At 41.8% G+C, this 19536-nt stretch overlaps 2 protein-coding genes across 3 annotated transcripts; both read left to right on the top strand.

Annotated features, from left to right (window-relative positions):
- Nucleotides 1-875: 875 nt before the first annotated feature.
- On the top strand, nt 876-11732 carry LOC135542147 (SRSF protein kinase 3-like). The gene is made up of 14 exons (XM_064968855.1): nt 876-950; nt 3665-4027; nt 4137-4245; nt 4367-4454; nt 4645-4732; nt 4859-4965; nt 5109-5274; nt 5527-5552; nt 6237-6609; nt 7321-7418; nt 9375-9482; nt 9564-9633; nt 9761-9853; nt 10031-11732. Exons 2-14 carry the CDS (start codon nt 3778-3780, stop codon nt 10213-10215), a joined length of 1761 nt encoding a protein of 586 aa, XP_064824927.1. The 5' UTR covers nt 876-950; nt 3665-3777; the 3' UTR covers nt 10216-11732.
- Nucleotides 11733-11830: 98 nt separating this feature from the next.
- LOC135541129 (catechol O-methyltransferase B-like) lies at nt 11831-19383 on the top strand. 2 transcript variants are annotated; one of them, XM_064967246.1, is made up of 6 exons: nt 11831-11928; nt 13405-13576; nt 17262-17379; nt 17889-18082; nt 18232-18363; nt 18657-19383. In XM_064967246.1, coding segments are annotated over exons 1-6 (801 nt in total). In that variant the 5' UTR covers nt 11831-11926; the 3' UTR covers nt 18840-19383. The 2 variants fall into 2 exon arrangements, with proteins under 2 accessions (XP_064823318.1, XP_064823317.1); XM_064967245.1 differs by lacking the exon at nt 11831-11928 and having other exon boundaries at nt 13254-13576.
- Nucleotides 19384-19536: the final 153 nt, after the last annotated feature.

A 19536-nucleotide genomic window follows, 5' to 3' on the forward strand; every position in this document is an offset into this window, starting at 1 on the left:
TTTACAGAGGTGCAAAGTAACTAATTGCAAATACTCTTGTTCCTAAAATTGAATAGCTTTTCTGAGTAATTTTACTTCTACTTGAGTAAAATGTTATTAAAGTAACAGTACATGAATAGGATATTTCAGTACTCTTTCCACCCCTGGAGGGAGTTTGTGAGTGAGGGAAAGAGCACAGTGAGTTAAAATTTTAAACCTAACCTTAACCCTAACTTTTAACACACTGCTAACCTTATGCCTAACCCTAACCTTAAATTTAGACCAAAAAGCATTCATCTTTATAAATATAGCCAATTTGACTTTGGCTGTGTTATCTAGTGGTGGTCTTTAAAAAAAAATATTGCCCAGGGACCCCCTCCCAGGCAAACCAGTGACCCAATCATATGTTTTCTCATCAGGTGAATGATAATGGGACGGAGAAGTAATCAACATTTTAAAATGAATAGATTTGGTAGACCGTTTTTCATTATTTTAACCACCCCACATTATAATTGGAAGCGGAGTTGTACACTCCAACATAGCCTATTAGCTAGAAAGATAACTCCCAAACACATTTTCACTAAGAGCAGCTGTTTAGCTGGTTAAACAAAGGTTAGCCATGTGTTGGCAAAAATGTATGTCCAAGTTAAGAAACCTTACCAGCAGGCACATACACTTGTAGGTTTGAAATTCCAAATGAACGTATTCTGTTGTTTCTAGCAATATTCATAAAAACATTGAAACCCCCTACAGCGGGCCGCGGAGACCCAGTTAAATACCACTGATTCTAGTGGAAAGTGGAAACCAGTGTCCTGCCAGCCACCAGCACAGCTCAGCTCACGTCATTTTCAGAACATATGCTGTGCTTATGGGCAAGCAGGCAGGCAGGCACGCAGAGCAAACATTGACGAGGGAAGAACGGTCCCTCAGCTGCCAGAGAAATCGGAGGACACCGTTTTTCACTATCATATGTAAGTATTTGGGTAAATATTTTAAAAATAATTTCACAGTTACAGAGTGTAATAAAGTTTAGAACCAATTGTTATTTAATATGTCACCTTGAAATAAATACATGAACTTGAAGTTGTTCGCTGAAATAGGCTTCAAAACAATGACAAACTGCAACATATAAACAACTTTTGTCGAGAACAGACTCAGGCTACCTAACGACTATTATTAGCACGCTAATTTCTGTTTTGCCTTAGATAGTTACTTTTATAAATCAGTTACACAAATGTAAATCATCTGTTACATTTTTTAAACATTTGTTTTATTTAGAGGACAGGATTGCTGTACTTGGCAGTGCTGAAGTCTTACCAAACAACTCAAACTGGAGGTTGTGTTTGACACCTTCATGACTTGACTGAGAGAATGACTTGACAGACGGCCCTATCTAGCTATCGTTGTGACATGTTTACAAGAAGGACTCTGCTAGAGAGCATGCACCCAGTCAATAGTTACAGGCCAGCTTTGAAGAGCTATTTAAGTTGACAAGCCATTCATCGAAACACAGCTAAAAATAAACTGTCTCTTGCACATCCACTGGACCCTGAAAATGTAATTGCAGACAGTTTCTAGAATGATAAGATTGACTAAATTTAGAATTTGAATAGGCTTTACTTTTTTGTAGATACAGGTAAGTGCCAAAATAAAGGAAAATACTTCAGTAAATGAGGAATACGAAGTACAGTGCCTTCAGAAAGTATTCATACCCCTTGACTTACTCCAAATTGTGTTGTTACATACAGCCTGAATTCAAAATGAATAAAATAAAAATCTCACCCATCTATACATAATACCTCCTAATTACAAAGTGAAAACATGTTTTGCAGACTTATTGAAAATCAAAAGTAAATACTTAATTTACATAAGTATTCACACCTAGGGCTTTTGTGGTGACCCTATTACCGCCACACCATGTGCCACCAGTCATGAAGGCAGTCAAATTCCACGTGACCTTTCAGTCACTGTTATTGGGCTTCTCCCTCTAACAGTGCTATTCTAAATCAGAGCGAATTTCACACATATATTATTTATTACATGTCAAGGCAAGATTTTTGTGTGACTGTTTCGAATCAGAGTCGGACATCTCATATAGCCTAACCCATAGGCCTATATGTTTTGACAAGGTTTGTAATCACAACTAAAGTGGCCAAAAAACTTCTTAAAATGAAACACATTAATCCTCTTTACAAGGGGTGCAGAGCCTAACGGGCATACATACTGTATAGGGTCAGATGGGTCACTGTTTCAAGTTTGGGGAAGATAATTTTCACCATAAAAATGCACCTTTATAATAAAAGCATTATATGCATAATCGCATTCATGGTCACTTTTGATAATGGTGTTTTCCCGCTAATGGAACATTTGCGCGTATAACCTACTGCTGTGTGTGCATTACTGCACTTATAATGGGAAGATATAGCCGAATAGTTTATCAACATTTTTAGCTAAATCTTCTGATCTGTTGCGTCAGCCTCATTGCGTAAAAAAACTTTTTGGGGATGCTAGTGTTTATATTAATTTGGGATCTATCGCATTTTACAACTGTCCCAGAATATGTTTGGAATATGTATTTATCCCACAGAGTAGAATTTGTACTATGGGGCATAGTAGATTGACATAGGCTAGTGCTTTTGCAGTTCGTTAAGCCTATTCATCTTGTTGGCTATATCTTCAATATGCACCTCTGAATTGGATAAGGACGCGCAAAGTTGCGTCCCGGGTGCTTCTGATTTTAGGGTGCATTATCGCCACACAAAGGGGAGGCCGCCGGGAAATTCGAGGCATAATCAAGTGCTTCTCAAATTGTAATTTAGAGACTGACAAAGAGTGTACAGACTGCGCAAAAAACAAAGCAGAGCTCATGTCTTTCAAGCAACTTTTTTCAAATCATCATTAGAGTCGCATCATTCAGCCTTACAATGTATTAAAAAATCCAAACATATAGCCCAGCGTTTGTAGAACAACTAAAGTTACATTAATAACTATCAATAAGCATATAGGAGTACATATTTCTTTGTTAACCGCTCAACAGAATAGCCACATGTGTGCACTCCCTCAAATCGGTTGGAGAAAATATCCTGTCTATTTTATTCAGCTTTGTTCAATTGTATTCTTCATACTACAAAATAATATTAAATAATGCCACGGAATTCTAAGCAAGTCTTGTCTGTTAAATGAACTAGTGTAGCCCACAGCCATTTGGCATAGCCAGATCAGGAACTAATTTAGGACAACTCAAAGTATGCTATTCATTCTTCTGAAATAGGCTACATTTTCTTCATATCATGTTTCTTTAGACCTGTCTAAAATAAATAATGGATTAATTGTGAAGGTGTAGGATATATTAAATGGATTTTATTAGACTTTTTAAAATGTAGATGTTCCAAAGGTCTGCATCAGTGGCTTAGGGTCATGTATGAAAATGCCCATTTCCCATTGTTTTGACTACCATGGCTAGAAGAGATCTCACGACTTTAAAAGAGGGGTTTGTGGTGGCCAAACACCATATTAAGACACTTTATGCTGGTGTTTCCTTTATTTTGGCAGTTACCTGTACATTGGCCACTTTGTGTTGTCTGATTTAACCTCATATATCCTATGTATGAATGCTTAGGATGTCAATTTATAATAGTGTGAAAGTGTTTAATGAAAAGTTTGTCTGTTTTTCTTTTTGCTGTAGGCCTTCTGCGTGTACCATCTTCATCTCCATTTTCTTCAACCCTACACTTGCATGACCTGTGCTGTCTAGGCTAGAAGGCGTCGGCTCCCTGTTCTATTGTGTGTCCTTTGACAATGTCCAATGTGCCTTCATCTAGATATGCTGCTGCAATATCAGCACTTTCCCTCAGTTTACCTGCTGTTAACCCCAACCCACCGCTTACCCCCAAATCATCCCTTACCCCCAAATCCCTGACCCCTAAACCACTAGTTGACCCTACCCCCAAACCACCCCTTACCATCAAACTATCATCATATTCCCCTTCACCTGAGATTTTCGGATCCGATGATGAGGAACAGGAGAATCCATCTGATTACTGTATAGGTACTTCACCAGTGTGCCAAATATCACCAAACAACAATACAATATTGTGTGGTAGGAGTTTTTATACAGTTTATTGTTGATCGGAAAGAGGCTTCAATGTTCATTGTAGGTGGCTACTACCCGGTGGAAATTGGAGCAATATTCATTGACCGTTACCAGGTGGTGAAGAAGTTGGGATGGGGCCACTTCTCCACTGTGTGGCTAGGCTGGGACATTGAGTAAGTATAATAGTTACAGTATACTGATAACATTGTTTTTGGTTATTGATTGACCTTCGGTTTCATATTGTGATTATGACAGTTAAAGCAAGTGATTCACATGTTTTATTTGTATGAGCAGGAAGAGGCGTTTCGTGGCTCTGAAGGTGGTAAAGAGTGCTCCAACCTTCACAGAGACTGGTTTGGATGAGATCAAGCTTCTGAAATGTGTTAGTATTGTATACCCATGTTCAACCTTTTATTCTCTGCTACATAGGCTTAATCAGTCTAATACCTTGCTTGTTCATCAACCAGAGCCAAGCTTATTAGGAAATATTGCCTTTTATTAGTTGCACAATGGTGAAAATGAACAGTCACATGTTTACTCCCCAGTTATGTCCTGTTATCAATTGCATTTAGGTAAGGGACAGTGACCCATCTGACCCTAAACGAGACACTGTTGTGCAACTTATCGATGACTTCAAGGTCTCTGGAGTCAATGGGGAGCGTATCCTTTTAAAAGTCCTCCACGTGTTATCATTTTACCCGTGATCTATTTCTCATACAGTATGTGTCGTATGTTAACTTGCACATCTGAGTGAAATGGTTTCTCCTTAATTCAGCAATGTGTCAGATGTATGCATGGTTCTTGAAGTGCTGGGTCACCAACTGCTGAAGTGGATCATCAAATCCAACTACACTGGCCTTCCCCTGCCCTGCGTTAAGAGCATCCTCAGACAGGTGGTGTCTTTCCCCTGTGATCTCTACATCCTGTCTCTACCGTTTTATCATCTAGAGCAGCTTTTGTGAAAGGATGATCTCCTTTGTGTGTTCCCTGGTGTCATGTAGCCATAGTATATCACCATTGTTGTCTCATATCACAGGTTTTCCAGGGCTTAGATTACTTGCACACTAAATGCAAGATTATCCACACAGACATCAAGCCAGAGAACATCCTTTTGAGAGTGGATGATGTTTACGTCCAGGAGCTGGCAGCCGACACCAACCTACAGGAGCTGCCAGTTTCTCCTGCTCCCACAAGCTGTTCAGGTTAGGATTGCTCTCTATTCCAAGTTGGCATACATGTGTCATTAAGTACAATTCCCTCTTGTCTTTTTTAAACTTAATTTATTTTTTAGATGGAGGGAAATGGAAAAGATTTGTTACAGATAGATGGAGATGCAATAACAATGTTGAATATTCAAAGTTTAATATTACCTAATGTTATTATTTTTGTTCTCTATGATTTGATTTCATGTTCTCTTGTGCCTTGCTGATCTCTTCATCTACTACTGATGCCAGAAAATACCAGTCTAAGAGAGAAGCAGGTATGGCAATCAACTCTTTGTCTTGTCTCAAATCATGAACCAGCCATATTGCTACAAAGGGTGAAACATAGTTTCTGGTAATCTTTTGATGACCTCATCTTGTCTCTCTGACCCCTCCTATCATCATTTTGGTATTAGATTGTGTCAAACTTGTTGGGGAAGTTGACTGTGGCTTTCCAAACTCTTGGGGTTTGGGTAAGATGGACTTGGCATTGTGAGTGTGTGCTGATTCACTGCATCTTGGCCCTATTAAGGTTCTTCTGGAGAAAAGCATTGATCTGTGAATCTGGCTGTTGTCAATAGTTACAGTATTGTTTCAGGTGTTCTACTCATTCAACCATTACAACAGCAATGGTGTGTGTGTGCTATAACAAATGTGTATTAATCATTAACTTGGACATGAACAGCATTTCTGAATGAAGATGCACAGTTTACTAATTGATATTTGTATTCATTCAGTATGTATAACTATACCTTTGTGTTTGTAGTGAAATTGTTCACCTTGATCAATTCATTGAAAATTAGCATGCACTGCATGCAAAAGGGATTTGTGGTACTAATATTTAAAGAAATGTACCTTATTTGCAGAGATTGGTTTAAAATATATTTAACGCTGTTGCATGCTGCAAAATGAGAGACGTCTCATTTTAAGTTTCCCAACAAATCCTGTGACTGTGCTCATAGACCGGGAAGGTTTCCAGGATCCCGAGGGCCAGGTTGTCGAGAAAGGAGAACAAACATCAACAGCCGCAACAGGGCGAGGACAATTTAGTTGACCGTCAGAAGAGGGCAAAACCTCATGTGTCATTCTCCAATATCACCACTCCCTGTAGCACTCCCAGTTCCACCTCTCCCCCTAAGCCTTCAGGTCCTGTGCGTACTACATGGAGACGGAACCTGCTGCATGAAGAAGCAATGGGCTCTGACAGCAGGGAGTCAGTCTCGTCACCAATAGAAGATGCACCATCATTGACTACAATGTCACACTGCTCTAGACAATCTACAGTGTTGCATCCTTCTACCCAGAGAGACAACCAGCCCTCATCACCATCACATGGTCAGTCTTGATCTGGAGCCCCCTGTATAGAGTATATTGTCACAGCATATTTCCGTGTAGTATATGTCAGAATACCTGTCCAGTGTTTCAATTGAACTTTCATGATTTGCATTACAATATTTCATGCATATGCTGATGATTAAGTTACACTAAGTGTACAAAACATTAGGAACACCTTCCTAATATTGAGTTGCAATGCCTTTTGCCCTCATAACAGCCTTAATTCGTTGGGGCATGGACTCTACGAGGTGTCAAGCATTCCACAGGGATGCTGGCCCATGTTGACTCCAATGCCTCCCACAGTTGTGTCAAATTGGCTGGCTGTCTTTTGGGTGGTGGACCATTCTTGATGCACAGGGAAACTTGAGCGCATTTTTGCCCATTCACACACCGAATGGCACACAAACACAATCCATGTCTCAATTGTCTCAAGGATTATAAATCTTTCTTTAATTTAACCTCTCTCCTCCCCGTCATCTACACTGATTGAAGTAGTTTTCACAAATGACATTAATATGGGATCATAGCTTTCATTTCATATCTATGTCATGGAAAGAGCAGGTGTTCCTAATGTTTTGTATGCTCAGTGTATATGAATGATATTTATGCTGTAATACATCATACATAGCATCCATTTTACACCAGAGCACTCACGGCACATCCATCATCCATAATATCTATCTGCACCATCTGTCTTGTATTTTGTTTCAGGGTTCAGTGAAACAGATATGTTGGTGAATCTTCTGAAGCCACAGAATGCTGATGGAATTAGCATCAAGATTGCAGATCTGGGCAACGCCTGCTGGGTGGTGAGTTACTATCTGACAGACATTATGTATATGAATGAATACAGTACCAGTCAAAAGTTTGGACACCTACTCATTCCAGGGTTTTTCTTAATTTCTTTTACTATTTTCTACATTGTAGAATAATAGTGAAGACATCAAAACTATGAAATAACACATGGAATCATGTATTAACCAAAAAAGTATTAAATAATTCAAAATCTAAATATATTTTATATTTGAGATTCTTCAAAGTAGCCACCCTTTGCCTTGATGACAGCTTTGTACACTCTTGGCATTATCTCAACCAGCTTCACCTGGAATCCTTTTCCAACAGTCTTGAAGGAGTTCCCACATATGCTGAGCACTTGTTGGCTGCTTTTCCTTCACTCTGCGTTCCAACTCATCCCAAACCATCTCAATTGGGTTGAGGCCGGGTGATTGTGGAGGCCAGGTCATCTGATGCAGCACTCCACCACTCTCATTATTGGTCAAATAGCCCTTACACAGCCTGAGGTGTGTTGGGTCATTGTCCTGTTGAAAAACAAATGATAGTCCCACGAAGCGCAAACCAGATGGCATGGCGTATTGCTGCAGAGTGCTGTAGTAGCCATGCTAGTTAAGTGTGCCTTGAATTCAAAAGAAATCACAGACAGTGTCACCAGCAAAGCTGTGGCTCAGTCGGTAGAGCATGGCGCGTGCAACGCCAAGCGTCGTGGGTTCAATTCCCACTGGGGCCACCCATATGTAAAGTAGTGGCCCCAGCCGACTTGTAAGTCGCTTTGGACAAAAGCGTCTGCTAAATGGGATATATTATTATTATATACAAAGCACCCCCACACCATCACAATAAATCACTGACAGTGTCACCAGCAAAGCAACCCCACACCATAACACCTCCTCCTCCATGCTTCACGGTGGAAACCACACATGTGGAGATAATCCGTTCACCTACTCTGTGTCTCACAAAGACTAGAACCAAAAATCTCTAATTTGGACTCATCAGACCAAAGGACAGATTTCCACTGGTCTAATGTCCATTGCTCATTTTTCTTGGCCCAAGCAAGTCTCTTATTGTTATTGGTGTGCTTTACTAATCGTTTATTTGCAGCAATTCGACCACAAAGCCCTGATTCATGCAGTCTCCTCTGAACAGTTGATGTGTCTGTTTACTTGAACTAAGTGAAGCATTTATTTGGGCTGCAATTCCTGAAGCTGGTAACTCTAAAAAATCTAATGAACTTATCCTCTGCAGTAGAGGTAACTTTGGGTCTTCCTTTCTTGTGGAAGTCTTCATGAGAGCCAGTTTCATCATAGCGCTTGATGGTTTTTGTGACTGCACTTGAAGAAACTTTCAAAGTTCTTGACGTTTTCCAAATTGACTGACCTTCATGCCTTAAAGTAATGATGGTGATTTCTCTTTGCTTATTTGAGCTGTTCTTGCCATAAAATGGACTTGGTCTTTCACCAAATAGGGCTATCTTCTATATACCAACCCTACCTTGTCACAACACCATTGATTGGCTCAAACGCATTAAGAAGGAAAGAAATTCCACAAATGAACTTTTAACTTTTAAGGCACACCTGTTCATTGAAATGCATTCCAGGTGACTACCTCATGAAGCTGTTTGACAGAATGCCAAGAGTTTGCAAAGCTGTCATCAAGGCAAAGGGTGGCTACTTTGAATATTCTCAAATATAAAATATATTTGTTTAACACTTTTATTTGGTTACTACATGATTCCATATGTGTTATTTCATTGTTTTTATGTCTTCACCTTTATTCTACAATGTAGAAAATAGTGAAAATCAATAAAAACCCTGTAATGAGAAGGTGTGTCCAAACTTCGGACTGGTAATGTATAGGTATTAAATATGGTACCTTAGATGACAAAATACATTAATATAACATTCAACAGGCTAATATCAAGTAATTGCTCATAGTATGGAGGGCTAATTCTTCATGTCTCTGCTCTTCAGTACAAACACTTCACAGAGGACATCCAGACCTGTCAGTACCGTTCTGTGGAGGTCCTGATTGGGGCTGGCTATGGCACTCCTGCAGACATCTGGAGCACAGCCTGCATGGTGAGAACCCAGGAGCACCACATCCACCCTTATGACTGTCCATAATATCTATTACTAAGAACTCTTAACATATCCATACAGGCATTTGAGCTGGCCACTGGGGAATATCTGTTTGAACCCCATTCAGGGGACAACTTCTCTCGAGAGGAAGGTAAGCCTTGTCCTTTCTGCTCTCTGTCCTGTGTTTTTCCACGTGATTTGTCTTGCTCATAAAAAAAGGAAATAAAATAAATGCTATAATATTTATTTCACCTGCATAGTCCAATGTCTCCTTTCAGATCACATTGCTCACATAATTGAGTTGCTGGGACCCCTTCCATCCCAGTTTGCCCTCTCAGGGAGAAACTCCAGGCGATATTTCAATCACAAAGGTATATCTATTAACAATGACTTGTGAACTGTTGTTTCCACAAAGGGTTTCTTGTAGCATCTGATTCATATTTATGTGAATCACCCTTGTTTTAATTTCACCCACACAATGACTATCAAATTCATTTGACATATTCTGTTCAGTCAATACTAAGACTCTTTCCCTTGTTTGCTAACAGGGCATCTGAGGCGCATCTCAAGGCTGAAGCCGTGGAGTTTGTGTGAGATCCTGCTGGATAAATACGAGTGGCCACGGGAGCAGGCAGTCCAGTTCAGTGCCTTCCTCCTCACCATGCTGGAGCCCCTCCCAGAGAAGAGAGCCACCGCTGCCCAGTGTTTAAAACATCCCTGGATCTCCTCATAGACATCATACTGTTACCTAGTGTCTGAACCCCTCTGGATCCCCTCATGGACACAGAGTCGCCACCACTGCACAGTGTCTGAACCACCCTGGATTACATCAGAGACACAGCCGTCTCACCGAGGCCACAGAGGTTACAGAGGTGAAGTCCCATAATATGATGATGATTTCAAGGGTAATTCCACCCATTTTAAACCTCATGTCATTATCTCAAGCACAATACCAGTGTCTAAATATGAAATTTGCGTATTTCTACTTTTTGTAGAACAAAATATAAATAAAAAAAGTTAAACGCGATGACATCATCAGAAGTTGAAACATTTAAAAAAAAGGAGATTTTCTAACACTGTGAGACACGTGGCAACGTGGGAAGCAAGAAAATACCCTCCCTCTGACTAGTAACTTGTTGCAGGTTTAGAAAATCAGTTTCTCTTACTTTTAATCCTACCCTGTGATGTCACAGAGAAGTCTTTTTTAGGACCTTATCTGTTTAACCACAGATCATAGAAACGTGCTGTTTTCACATACCGTATGTAGACACTGGTTTGGTGCTGGTGATAATTATGAGGTTAAAAAGTGGCAGAATTGCCATTAAAGTGGGGGAAGGGGTTTTGTGGGTCATGTATGAAATTCAGCAAGTGTTATTTTTTTTCAGCTGATTTTCTGCATGTGCTATTTTTCTGTTTACTCTGCGAGAGCAATCAATTATCACTATATTTTGTCGGGTGATTTGAAGCGTTTGATGTGGAGATAATAACTTTTGATATGGAGAGATGACATGAGAAACAAATCCAGTTTATGTAAAACTGTCACTGTTTAATTTTACAGCTTTCTTTTGATATTCATTTGATATTCCAGATTATTTCTGATGTGATGGCCTGTGTTCAGATTATTCAAATTGGAGCACATCAATGACCAAAATCATAAAGAAGGCCAGACTTACTGGAATACTGCCTTTTCAAAAGCACACTGGGAACATTATTTTTGTTTTTGTCTTTCATTGAATAAATGCTATTTGTTTATACAAGGCTTTCATTATCTACCACGTTTCTTAAAACAATTAATAGAAATCGGGTCAGAATTAGACGTTGTGTTAATTTAGCCAATTCATGCATGAATTCATAATACTCTGATTCACCTGACTCCTGTGATGAGATCTCGTGGAATGACAGAGGAGGAGTGGCTTCAAAGGGGATTAGGATACTGATGAGTAGGGTTCAAAACTGCAGCCCGGTCATCCAGTCCATGCAAGGTAAGCCATACCTCCTCTCTTTTCATTGCTTCCTTCTGTGTTGTCCCTTCTGATCCAACTTATGCGTGAGGTGGGCTGTGAGTGTGTTGATGACTGAGAGTGGGCTTTCTCTAGTGAGACCTCCACATCCCACTGGGCACGCACTGGTCAATTCAACGTTGTTGTTTCCAATTTCAACGAAGTTATGTCGATCCAACGTGAACCAGATGTTAAATTGACGTCCGTGCCCAGTGGGATTCCGCTCTGTTCACACTAAGGGTTAGCTATTATTCAGCAGCGGAAAGTGAGGGGGAGGGTTGGCATGTAGGGAGGGGTCTCGTGAAAATGCGCTGGTGTGTGAGACGAACTGTGCTGGAAGGTGTGGAACAGTTTTATGGCGAGAGAGGTGGCATCAAGAAGGAGAAGTGTAAGTGAAGAAAAGGAAGAATATCTCCATCCTGATTGGAGACTGACAAGCTTCAGATGTAAGTATAGCCATGTTATTATGCCATTGACATGTCTTTGATCTACCTTTGCATGCTGAAATAGTATAAGAAATAGCTGCTACGTTTTGCATGCTTACATTGTTGGTTTCAACTGTGGTTTCATGATAACAGTGCAGTAAATTGTCTTCTCCCTTTCTAAAAAGCTTAAGATGTTGCGGAGCATTTTGATGTTTGACTGACTGAATTGTGTAGATTTCATTGGAACTGTTTCGATTCCATAATTACATCAGAGGGGATTGGGTTAAATATGTGTGGCATGTGTTTTCTGTCATCTGATTCGTATGCCCCTCTTCACCTCATGATATCCTGGAACGATCTTCAGAGTTGTTTTATTGAGCTCTCTCTCTGTACACTGCAGTTTATGATTATTTAGTATAAGCGGGTGTTAATATTTTGTCTTTATACATTTTTATTTTGTCTTTATACATTTTATACATCTCAAGCACCTTGAGGGTGCAAGGCCCACTGGAATATGGTACAGTTAATCCGCTTCATCAAACAATTTGCTGTATATTTGCCATCTAATTAAGGCACTCTCTCAAAGCGCCTGACTACATTTCCAGAAGCTTTTATGTGTGTAGCTACAGTACACGTACGTGTAAGAAAGGCTAAGTAAAGATGGTCTCAGCCCAAGTGCCATGGGTTTTGTCTCACAGCTTGACCTGTTCTGCCCGTTGCTATGCAACGCAAAGCCCATCTCGAGGCATTACCTCCGCTCAGCCTCTCCTGGGCTTATAGACATGAGTTGCATTCTCTATGAAAGGTTCAAGAGTCCACACTCCCACCCCCCGCCTCCATACGTGTAAATCATGTGTTTTGTAGTGGATTTAGGATTTGTTCTTATCCCTTTTTGCACTTTTCTCAACTCAACCACCATGTTTCAGAGGTGATTTTGATTTTCAATGTGAGCGCTAGGTTGTTGACTTTTCTTCACGAATAGACACTTGTTGTGTTTGTTGTTACTTTGTCATAGTCCAGTGTGATTTAGTTAGTATTATTTTGAAACACATGGACACATGAATGTATTTGTTAAAAATATTAATATAAAGTGCCAATCATGAAATACATTTCCCCTTGATGAGTGATGGTGAGTGTGATGGAGAGTAATGAGTGGATATGACAACAGTGGTTGAATGATAATGAGAGGAGGACATGTTTGAGTGTCATCTGCTGCATAGTAAATACCCATTTCATTAGCCTAGTACAAAAGGAGGAATGAAAGGAGAGATACAAGATCTGATGGACGTGGGCATTGATTTCCATAAGTATTCATTTCATTATGATCACACAGATTTCTTGTTGTTTATAAGAGGACATACTGTATTGCAAAATCTTTTAAAATGGGTACAGTGTGTCTATGGTTATTTATCTGTTTATCCGTCTTCATAACTAAATTAGAAATAGTTTATATTACAGTGAATTCATTTTTATGACAGCCATCTTTGTGTGTCCTAGGATGTTGCTGAGCCTTCTTTCTGGTTTGATCATGGGAGCGGCTGTCCTCTTTGTTCTTTACCGCTGGGTGATCCCCATGGCTGTGCAGTATCATGGAGGACTGGCACTACTGTGGCATGATGTCATCGTGGAGCGTGCACTGGACACCTTGACCCGGACTTCACGTCCTCAAGTGAGCTCTCTAAACAGATGTATAGTTCAGTCTTTGGTGTTCACCATTGTTACTATGGTATTGTGGTTCTTCCAGAGACCTGTCATGAAAGGTATAACAACAGATTCCTTTGAGAGTTTTCAGATTGAAATGACAGTGTGTGTGTCATCCTTTTAATGCAAACAACACGATTATCATTTGAGGGGGGGGGGGGGCTTGGCTTCCACAGTGATTTTTCCAATGCACTGCTACTGATTTTTGCATGAGTTAATATTAAAACTATGTGAGAGGTTATAGTCCTACAGTACCAGTCAAAAGTTTGCACACGCCTACTCATTCATTCGGTTTTCTTTATTTTTACTATTTTCCACATTGTAGAATAATAGTGAAGACACCAAAACTATGAAATAACACATAAGGTATCATGTAGTAACCAAAAAAAGTGTTAAACAAATTAAAATATATTTTAGATTTTAGTTTCTTCAAAGTAGCCACCCTTTGCCTTGAAGACAGCTTTGCACACTCTTGGCATGCTAGTTAAGTGTTCCTTGAATTCTAAATCAATCACAACAGTGTCACCAGCAAAGCACTTTTTAAACACTTTTTTGGTTACTAACACATGATTCCATGTGTTATTTCATCGTTTCGATGTCTTCACTATTATTCTACAATGTAAAAAATAGTAAAAATAAAGAAAAACCCTTGAATGAGCAGGTGTATCCAAACTTTTGACTGGTACTGTATGTATATATATATATGGTCAAGTGTCGCAAAGAAGGACATAGGCAAATTACAGTTGGCCCAGAACAAAGCAGCACAGCTGGCCCTTAAATGTACACGGAGGGCTGATATCAAGAACATGCATGTCAATCTCTCCTGGCTCAAAGTAGAGGAGAAATTGACTGCATCACTACTTGTCTTTGTCAGAAGTATTGAAGTGTGGAAAGCACCCAACTGTCTGTTCAAGCATCTAACAAACAGCTCAGACACCCATACATGCCCCATAAGACATGCCACCTGGGGTCTCTTCACAGTCCCTAAGTCCAAACTTACTGTACTATAGAGCCATAATTACATGGCACTCTCTTCCACATCAGGTTACTGAAGCTAGCAGTAAATTCAGATTTAAAAAAAATGATAAAACATAGCTGTCACGATCGTTATAAGGATAGGACCAAGGCACAGCTTGGTATTCATACATTCTTTATTATTATAAGAATGAACACTGAACAAACTAACCAAAATAACAAAACAACACGTGAAGCTATACAAATGAGTGCTGACAGGCAACTACACATAGACAAGAATCCACGAACACAAAAGGGAAAACGGCTACCTAAATATGATCCCCAATCAGAGACAACGATAAACAGCTGCCTTTGATTGGGAACCATATCAGGCCACCATAGACATAAATATTACCTAGACCTACAAAACCCCTAGACATACAAAAACCCTAAACAATACAAAAACTAGCATACCCACCCTCGTCACACCCTGACCTAACCAAAATTTAAAGAAAGCAGAGATATCTAAGGTCAGAGCGTGACAGTACCCCACCCTAAAGGTGGGGATCTGAACCTATAGGGGAGGGTCCGGGTGGGCATCTACCCTTGGTGGCGGCTCTGGTTCTGGACGCCGCCCCTCCTCTTTACACTGATCCCGCCGCCTTTGTAGAACTAGACCGTGGATCATCGCCGGAGGCTCTGGACTGCGGATCATCGCCGGAGGTCCCGGACTGGGGACCGTCACTGGAGACCCCGGGCTGGGGACCATCGCTGGAGGCCGCGGGCTGGGGACCGTCGCTGGAGGCTCCGGACTGGGGACCGTCGCTGGAGGCTCCGGACTGGGGATCGTCGCTGGAGGCTCCGGACTGGGGATCGTCGCTGGAGGCTCCGGACTGGGGATCGTCGCTGGAAGCTCCGGACTGTTGACCGTCGTTGGAGGTTCCGGACTGTGGCCCGTCGTTAGAGGTTCCGGACTGTGGCCTGTCGTTGGAGGTCCCGGACTGTGGCCCGTCGTTGGAGGTTCCGTACTGTGGCCCGTTGTTGGAGGTTCCGGACTGTGAAACGTCGCCGGAAGCTCTGGACGTTGGAGGCGCACTGGAGGCCTGATACGTGGGACCGGTACTGGTGGTACCGGGCTGATGACACGCACCTCAGGGAGAGTGCGGGGAGGAGGCACAGGACGTACTGGACTGTGGAGGTGCATTGGAGGTCTGATGCGTGGTGCTGGTACAGGTGGTACCGGGCTGAAGACACGCACCTCAGGGCGAGTGCGGGGAGGAGGCACAGGACATACTAGACTCTGGAGGTGCACTGGAGGTCTGATGCGTGGTGCCGGCACTGATGGTACCGGGCTGGGGGCACGCACCTCAGGGTGAGCGCGGGGAGCAGGAACAGGGCGTACTGCACTCTGGAGGCGCACTGGAGGCCTGGTGCGTGGGACCGGTACAGGTGGCACCGGGCTGAAGACACGCACCTCAGGGTGAGTGCGGGGAGGAGGTACAGGACGTACTGAACTGTGGAGGCGCACTGGAGGTCTGATGCGTGGTGCCACCACTGGTGGTACCGGGCTGGTGACACGCACCTCAGGGCGAGTGCGGGGAGCAGGCACAGGACGTACTGGACTGTGGAGGCACACTGGAGATCTGGAGCGTAGAGCTGGCACAATGCGTCCTGGCTGGATGCTCACTTGAGCCCGGCGGGGCGCCAGCACAGGACGCACTGGGCTGTGCAGACGCACCGGAGACACAGTACGCAGAGTCGGCACAGGATATCCTGGTCCAAGGAGGTATACTGGAGACCAGGAACGCTGAGCCGGCACCATCCGTCCTGGCTGGATGCCCATTCTAGCCCGGCAAATGCGAGGATCTGTAATAGAGCGCACCGGGCTATGAATGCGAACCGGAGACACCGTGTGCATCTCTGCATAACACGGTGCCTGACCAGTCACACGCTACCACGAGGAGTTGGCTCAAATCTCCAACCTGACTCAGCCAATCTCCACGTGTGAACCCCCCCCCCCCCAAAAGAATATTGGGGCTGCCTTTCGGGCTTCCGTGCTAACCGTGTCCCCTCGTATCGTCGCCTTTCCTCCTGCGCTATCTCCACTTGCTTCCATGGCAGGGTCTTGTCCCCTGCCATTACCTTCTCCCAGGTCCAGGATGTCCTCCACTCATCTTTCTCCCGGGCCCATGATGTCCGCTCCTCATTAACATGCTGCTTGGTCCATTTGTGGTGGGTTCTTCTTTCACGATCGTTATAAGGATGGGACCAAGGCGCAGCGTGGTATGCGTACATTCTTTATTATTATATAAATAGTGGACTGTGAAGAGACACGCACACACACCCATTGCCACGCGTGCATGCACGTACACACACACACACACACACACACACATTGTATTTGTGATATTGTATTGGTGTAATATTGTACATGTTATATTGTACATTTGTTATGGTGGACCAGTGTAAATGTGTATAGTGCACAATGTATTGTGTGATGTGTTGTTTTATTTATGATGTAGAGTAGACTATTGTTTTGTTGTGATGTGTCGTTTTATTCTTGTTTGGACGCCAGGAAGAGAAGCAGCTGCCTTGGCAGCAGCTAATTTGGATCCTAATAAAATAGTAAATACTAAATGTAATGTAGGCATCATCGTAGGTACAATACCATCCGTAATTTTTCCCTCTGACATATCTAGCGTATTCTGAAGGCAGTGCAGACGAAAGCCACTGTAGGAGACCCCCAGAGTGTGATCACAGCCATCGACCACTTCTGCAGACATAGAGAATGGGCCATGAATGTGGGGGATGAGAAAGGTACTCTACATGTGCTTTGAATGGGTTATTAATAATAATAACAAATGCCATTTAGCAGATGCTTTTATCCAAAGTGTGTGTGTGCATGCATTTTATAATCAGGTGGCCTCAGATAACCAGCTGAATGAGAATAGAAGTCTTTAATTGATCTTTACCCTATCATCAGTCTGCCTGGTATTTAAAACCTAAATATATATATATATATATATATATATATATATATATATATATATATATATATATATATATATATATATATATATATATATATATATATATACGCAAACACAGTATATATATAGTAAATATTGTGTATGTTTATTGGATAGATAGAGGTGAAAGGTAGGGGAGAGTGCTGAAAGTACAGTCAGATTGAATTAACCCATGTTGCAGCCGTATATACAGGATGTGTTCTTAGACCTCTAGACCACCCCAGGCCACATGTCTGCCTGGTCTTGACTGTGTCCACATCTTCGTGTATGTGTCTATATATTGTGACTTCATTACAGGCTCCATTCTGGACTCGGTGGTCAATGAAGTGAGTCCAGTCACTGTCTTGGAGTTAGGCACCTACTGTGGCTACTCAACAGTACGCATAGCCCGCCTATTACCCCCTGGAGCCTGTGTCATTACCTTGGAGTTCAACCCAGATTATGCTGCCATTGCTCGTCAAGTCATCAAATGGTCAGGACTGGAAGATAAGGTAAAAGGAAATTAGGATAGATGAATATAATTACATCTGATGATGAACATGATGTACATTCATGTAAATATGGGTGGGTAGTAGATGTTAAAAGATACGGGTCAGTTATAACTCAGAAGCTTAGATGAGATCTCATTACTGTTGTCCAGGTGCAGCTAGTGGAGGGAGCCTCAGGAGACTGGATCCCTTGGATGAAGGAGCATTTCGGGGTCCAGGCGTTTGACTTAGTTTTCCTGGACCACTGGAAAGAGCGCTACCTTCCTGACACAAAACTGCTGGAGGTAAGTAAGATAACTAGTCTGATCATCCTGTGATGATAGTGAAGCATTGATAGTCCTACATTCTTACCCCGATTTGAATAAACAAAACACATGTCATTCTCTCTTTTCTCCCTCTTTCTCCCATTCCCCTAACTATATGTCTTCCCATCTCCCTCTCTTTCTCCCATCTCCCTAACTATATGTCTTCCCATCTCCCTCTCTTTCTCCCATCTCCCTAACTATATCTCTTCCCATCTCCCTCTCTTTCTCCCATTCCCCCAACTATATCTCTTTCTATATCCCTCTCTCTTTAGGAGTGTGGTCTCATACAGAAAGGCACAGTGCTGCTGGCAGACAATGTAATCTGTCCAGGAACCCCTGACTATCTGGAGTACGTCCGCAACAGCCCTCACTACAACAGCCAGTACTACAGATCCCACCTGGAGTACACCAAAGCAGAGGACGGCTTGGAGAAGTCTGTGTTCTTAGGGTACTAGCCAAACATTGAACCTCTTGTTTTAAAACACTGTAACTCTCTTTGTAATGTATTCTTTTGGTTGTTTCAATTTTAAGCACTGAGCACATCTGAGTTATGACATACTGTAACTTACTGTGCTAAGCATTTCTTTCCCTGTATAATTTATCTAGAGTAAACCAATATGTCTTTGAAAAGTATTTCTGTGTGTTTTGACTTTGTCACAATGCTATCTAGCTATGCAAATTGTTAAAATGTCAGGTCTTGACAGTTACATTTAGTGCTGTCAGTTTTACCGCTGCATGATTACGGTAGTGTGATGTCAAACATGGATCTAATACACTAGGTGGCAGTAGTGTGCCTTTTTAGAGATTCCAATCAAACAACTGAAAAGCAGCCCTATCATATCTTCATAGCATGTATAGTCTTCTTTCCGCTACAGGCAGACAGAAAACGGACTAAAATCAAATCTCACACCGTATCTAGCAACTGTAAATAATTATTTATGTTTTGTTATGAATCTGTATCAGGTCTCCATTTAGTTATTAAAGATTCTGTGAGAAAGGTCTGTTGCACCAAAATCGTTGATTTGATCAAATCCAATGGGTATCAAACAGATCACTAAAATATCAACTTAAGCCGTGGATTAACAGTACTATTTAATGTGACTGATCCTGGGGATGCTATAGAAAATGATTTTGTCTATACAGCAGAGAAAC

This window comes from Oncorhynchus masou, chromosome 6, assembly GCF_036934945.1.
Source record: "Oncorhynchus masou masou isolate Uvic2021 chromosome 6, UVic_Omas_1.1, whole genome shotgun sequence".
NCBI lineage: Eukaryota > Metazoa > Chordata > Actinopteri > Salmoniformes > Salmonidae > Oncorhynchus > Oncorhynchus masou.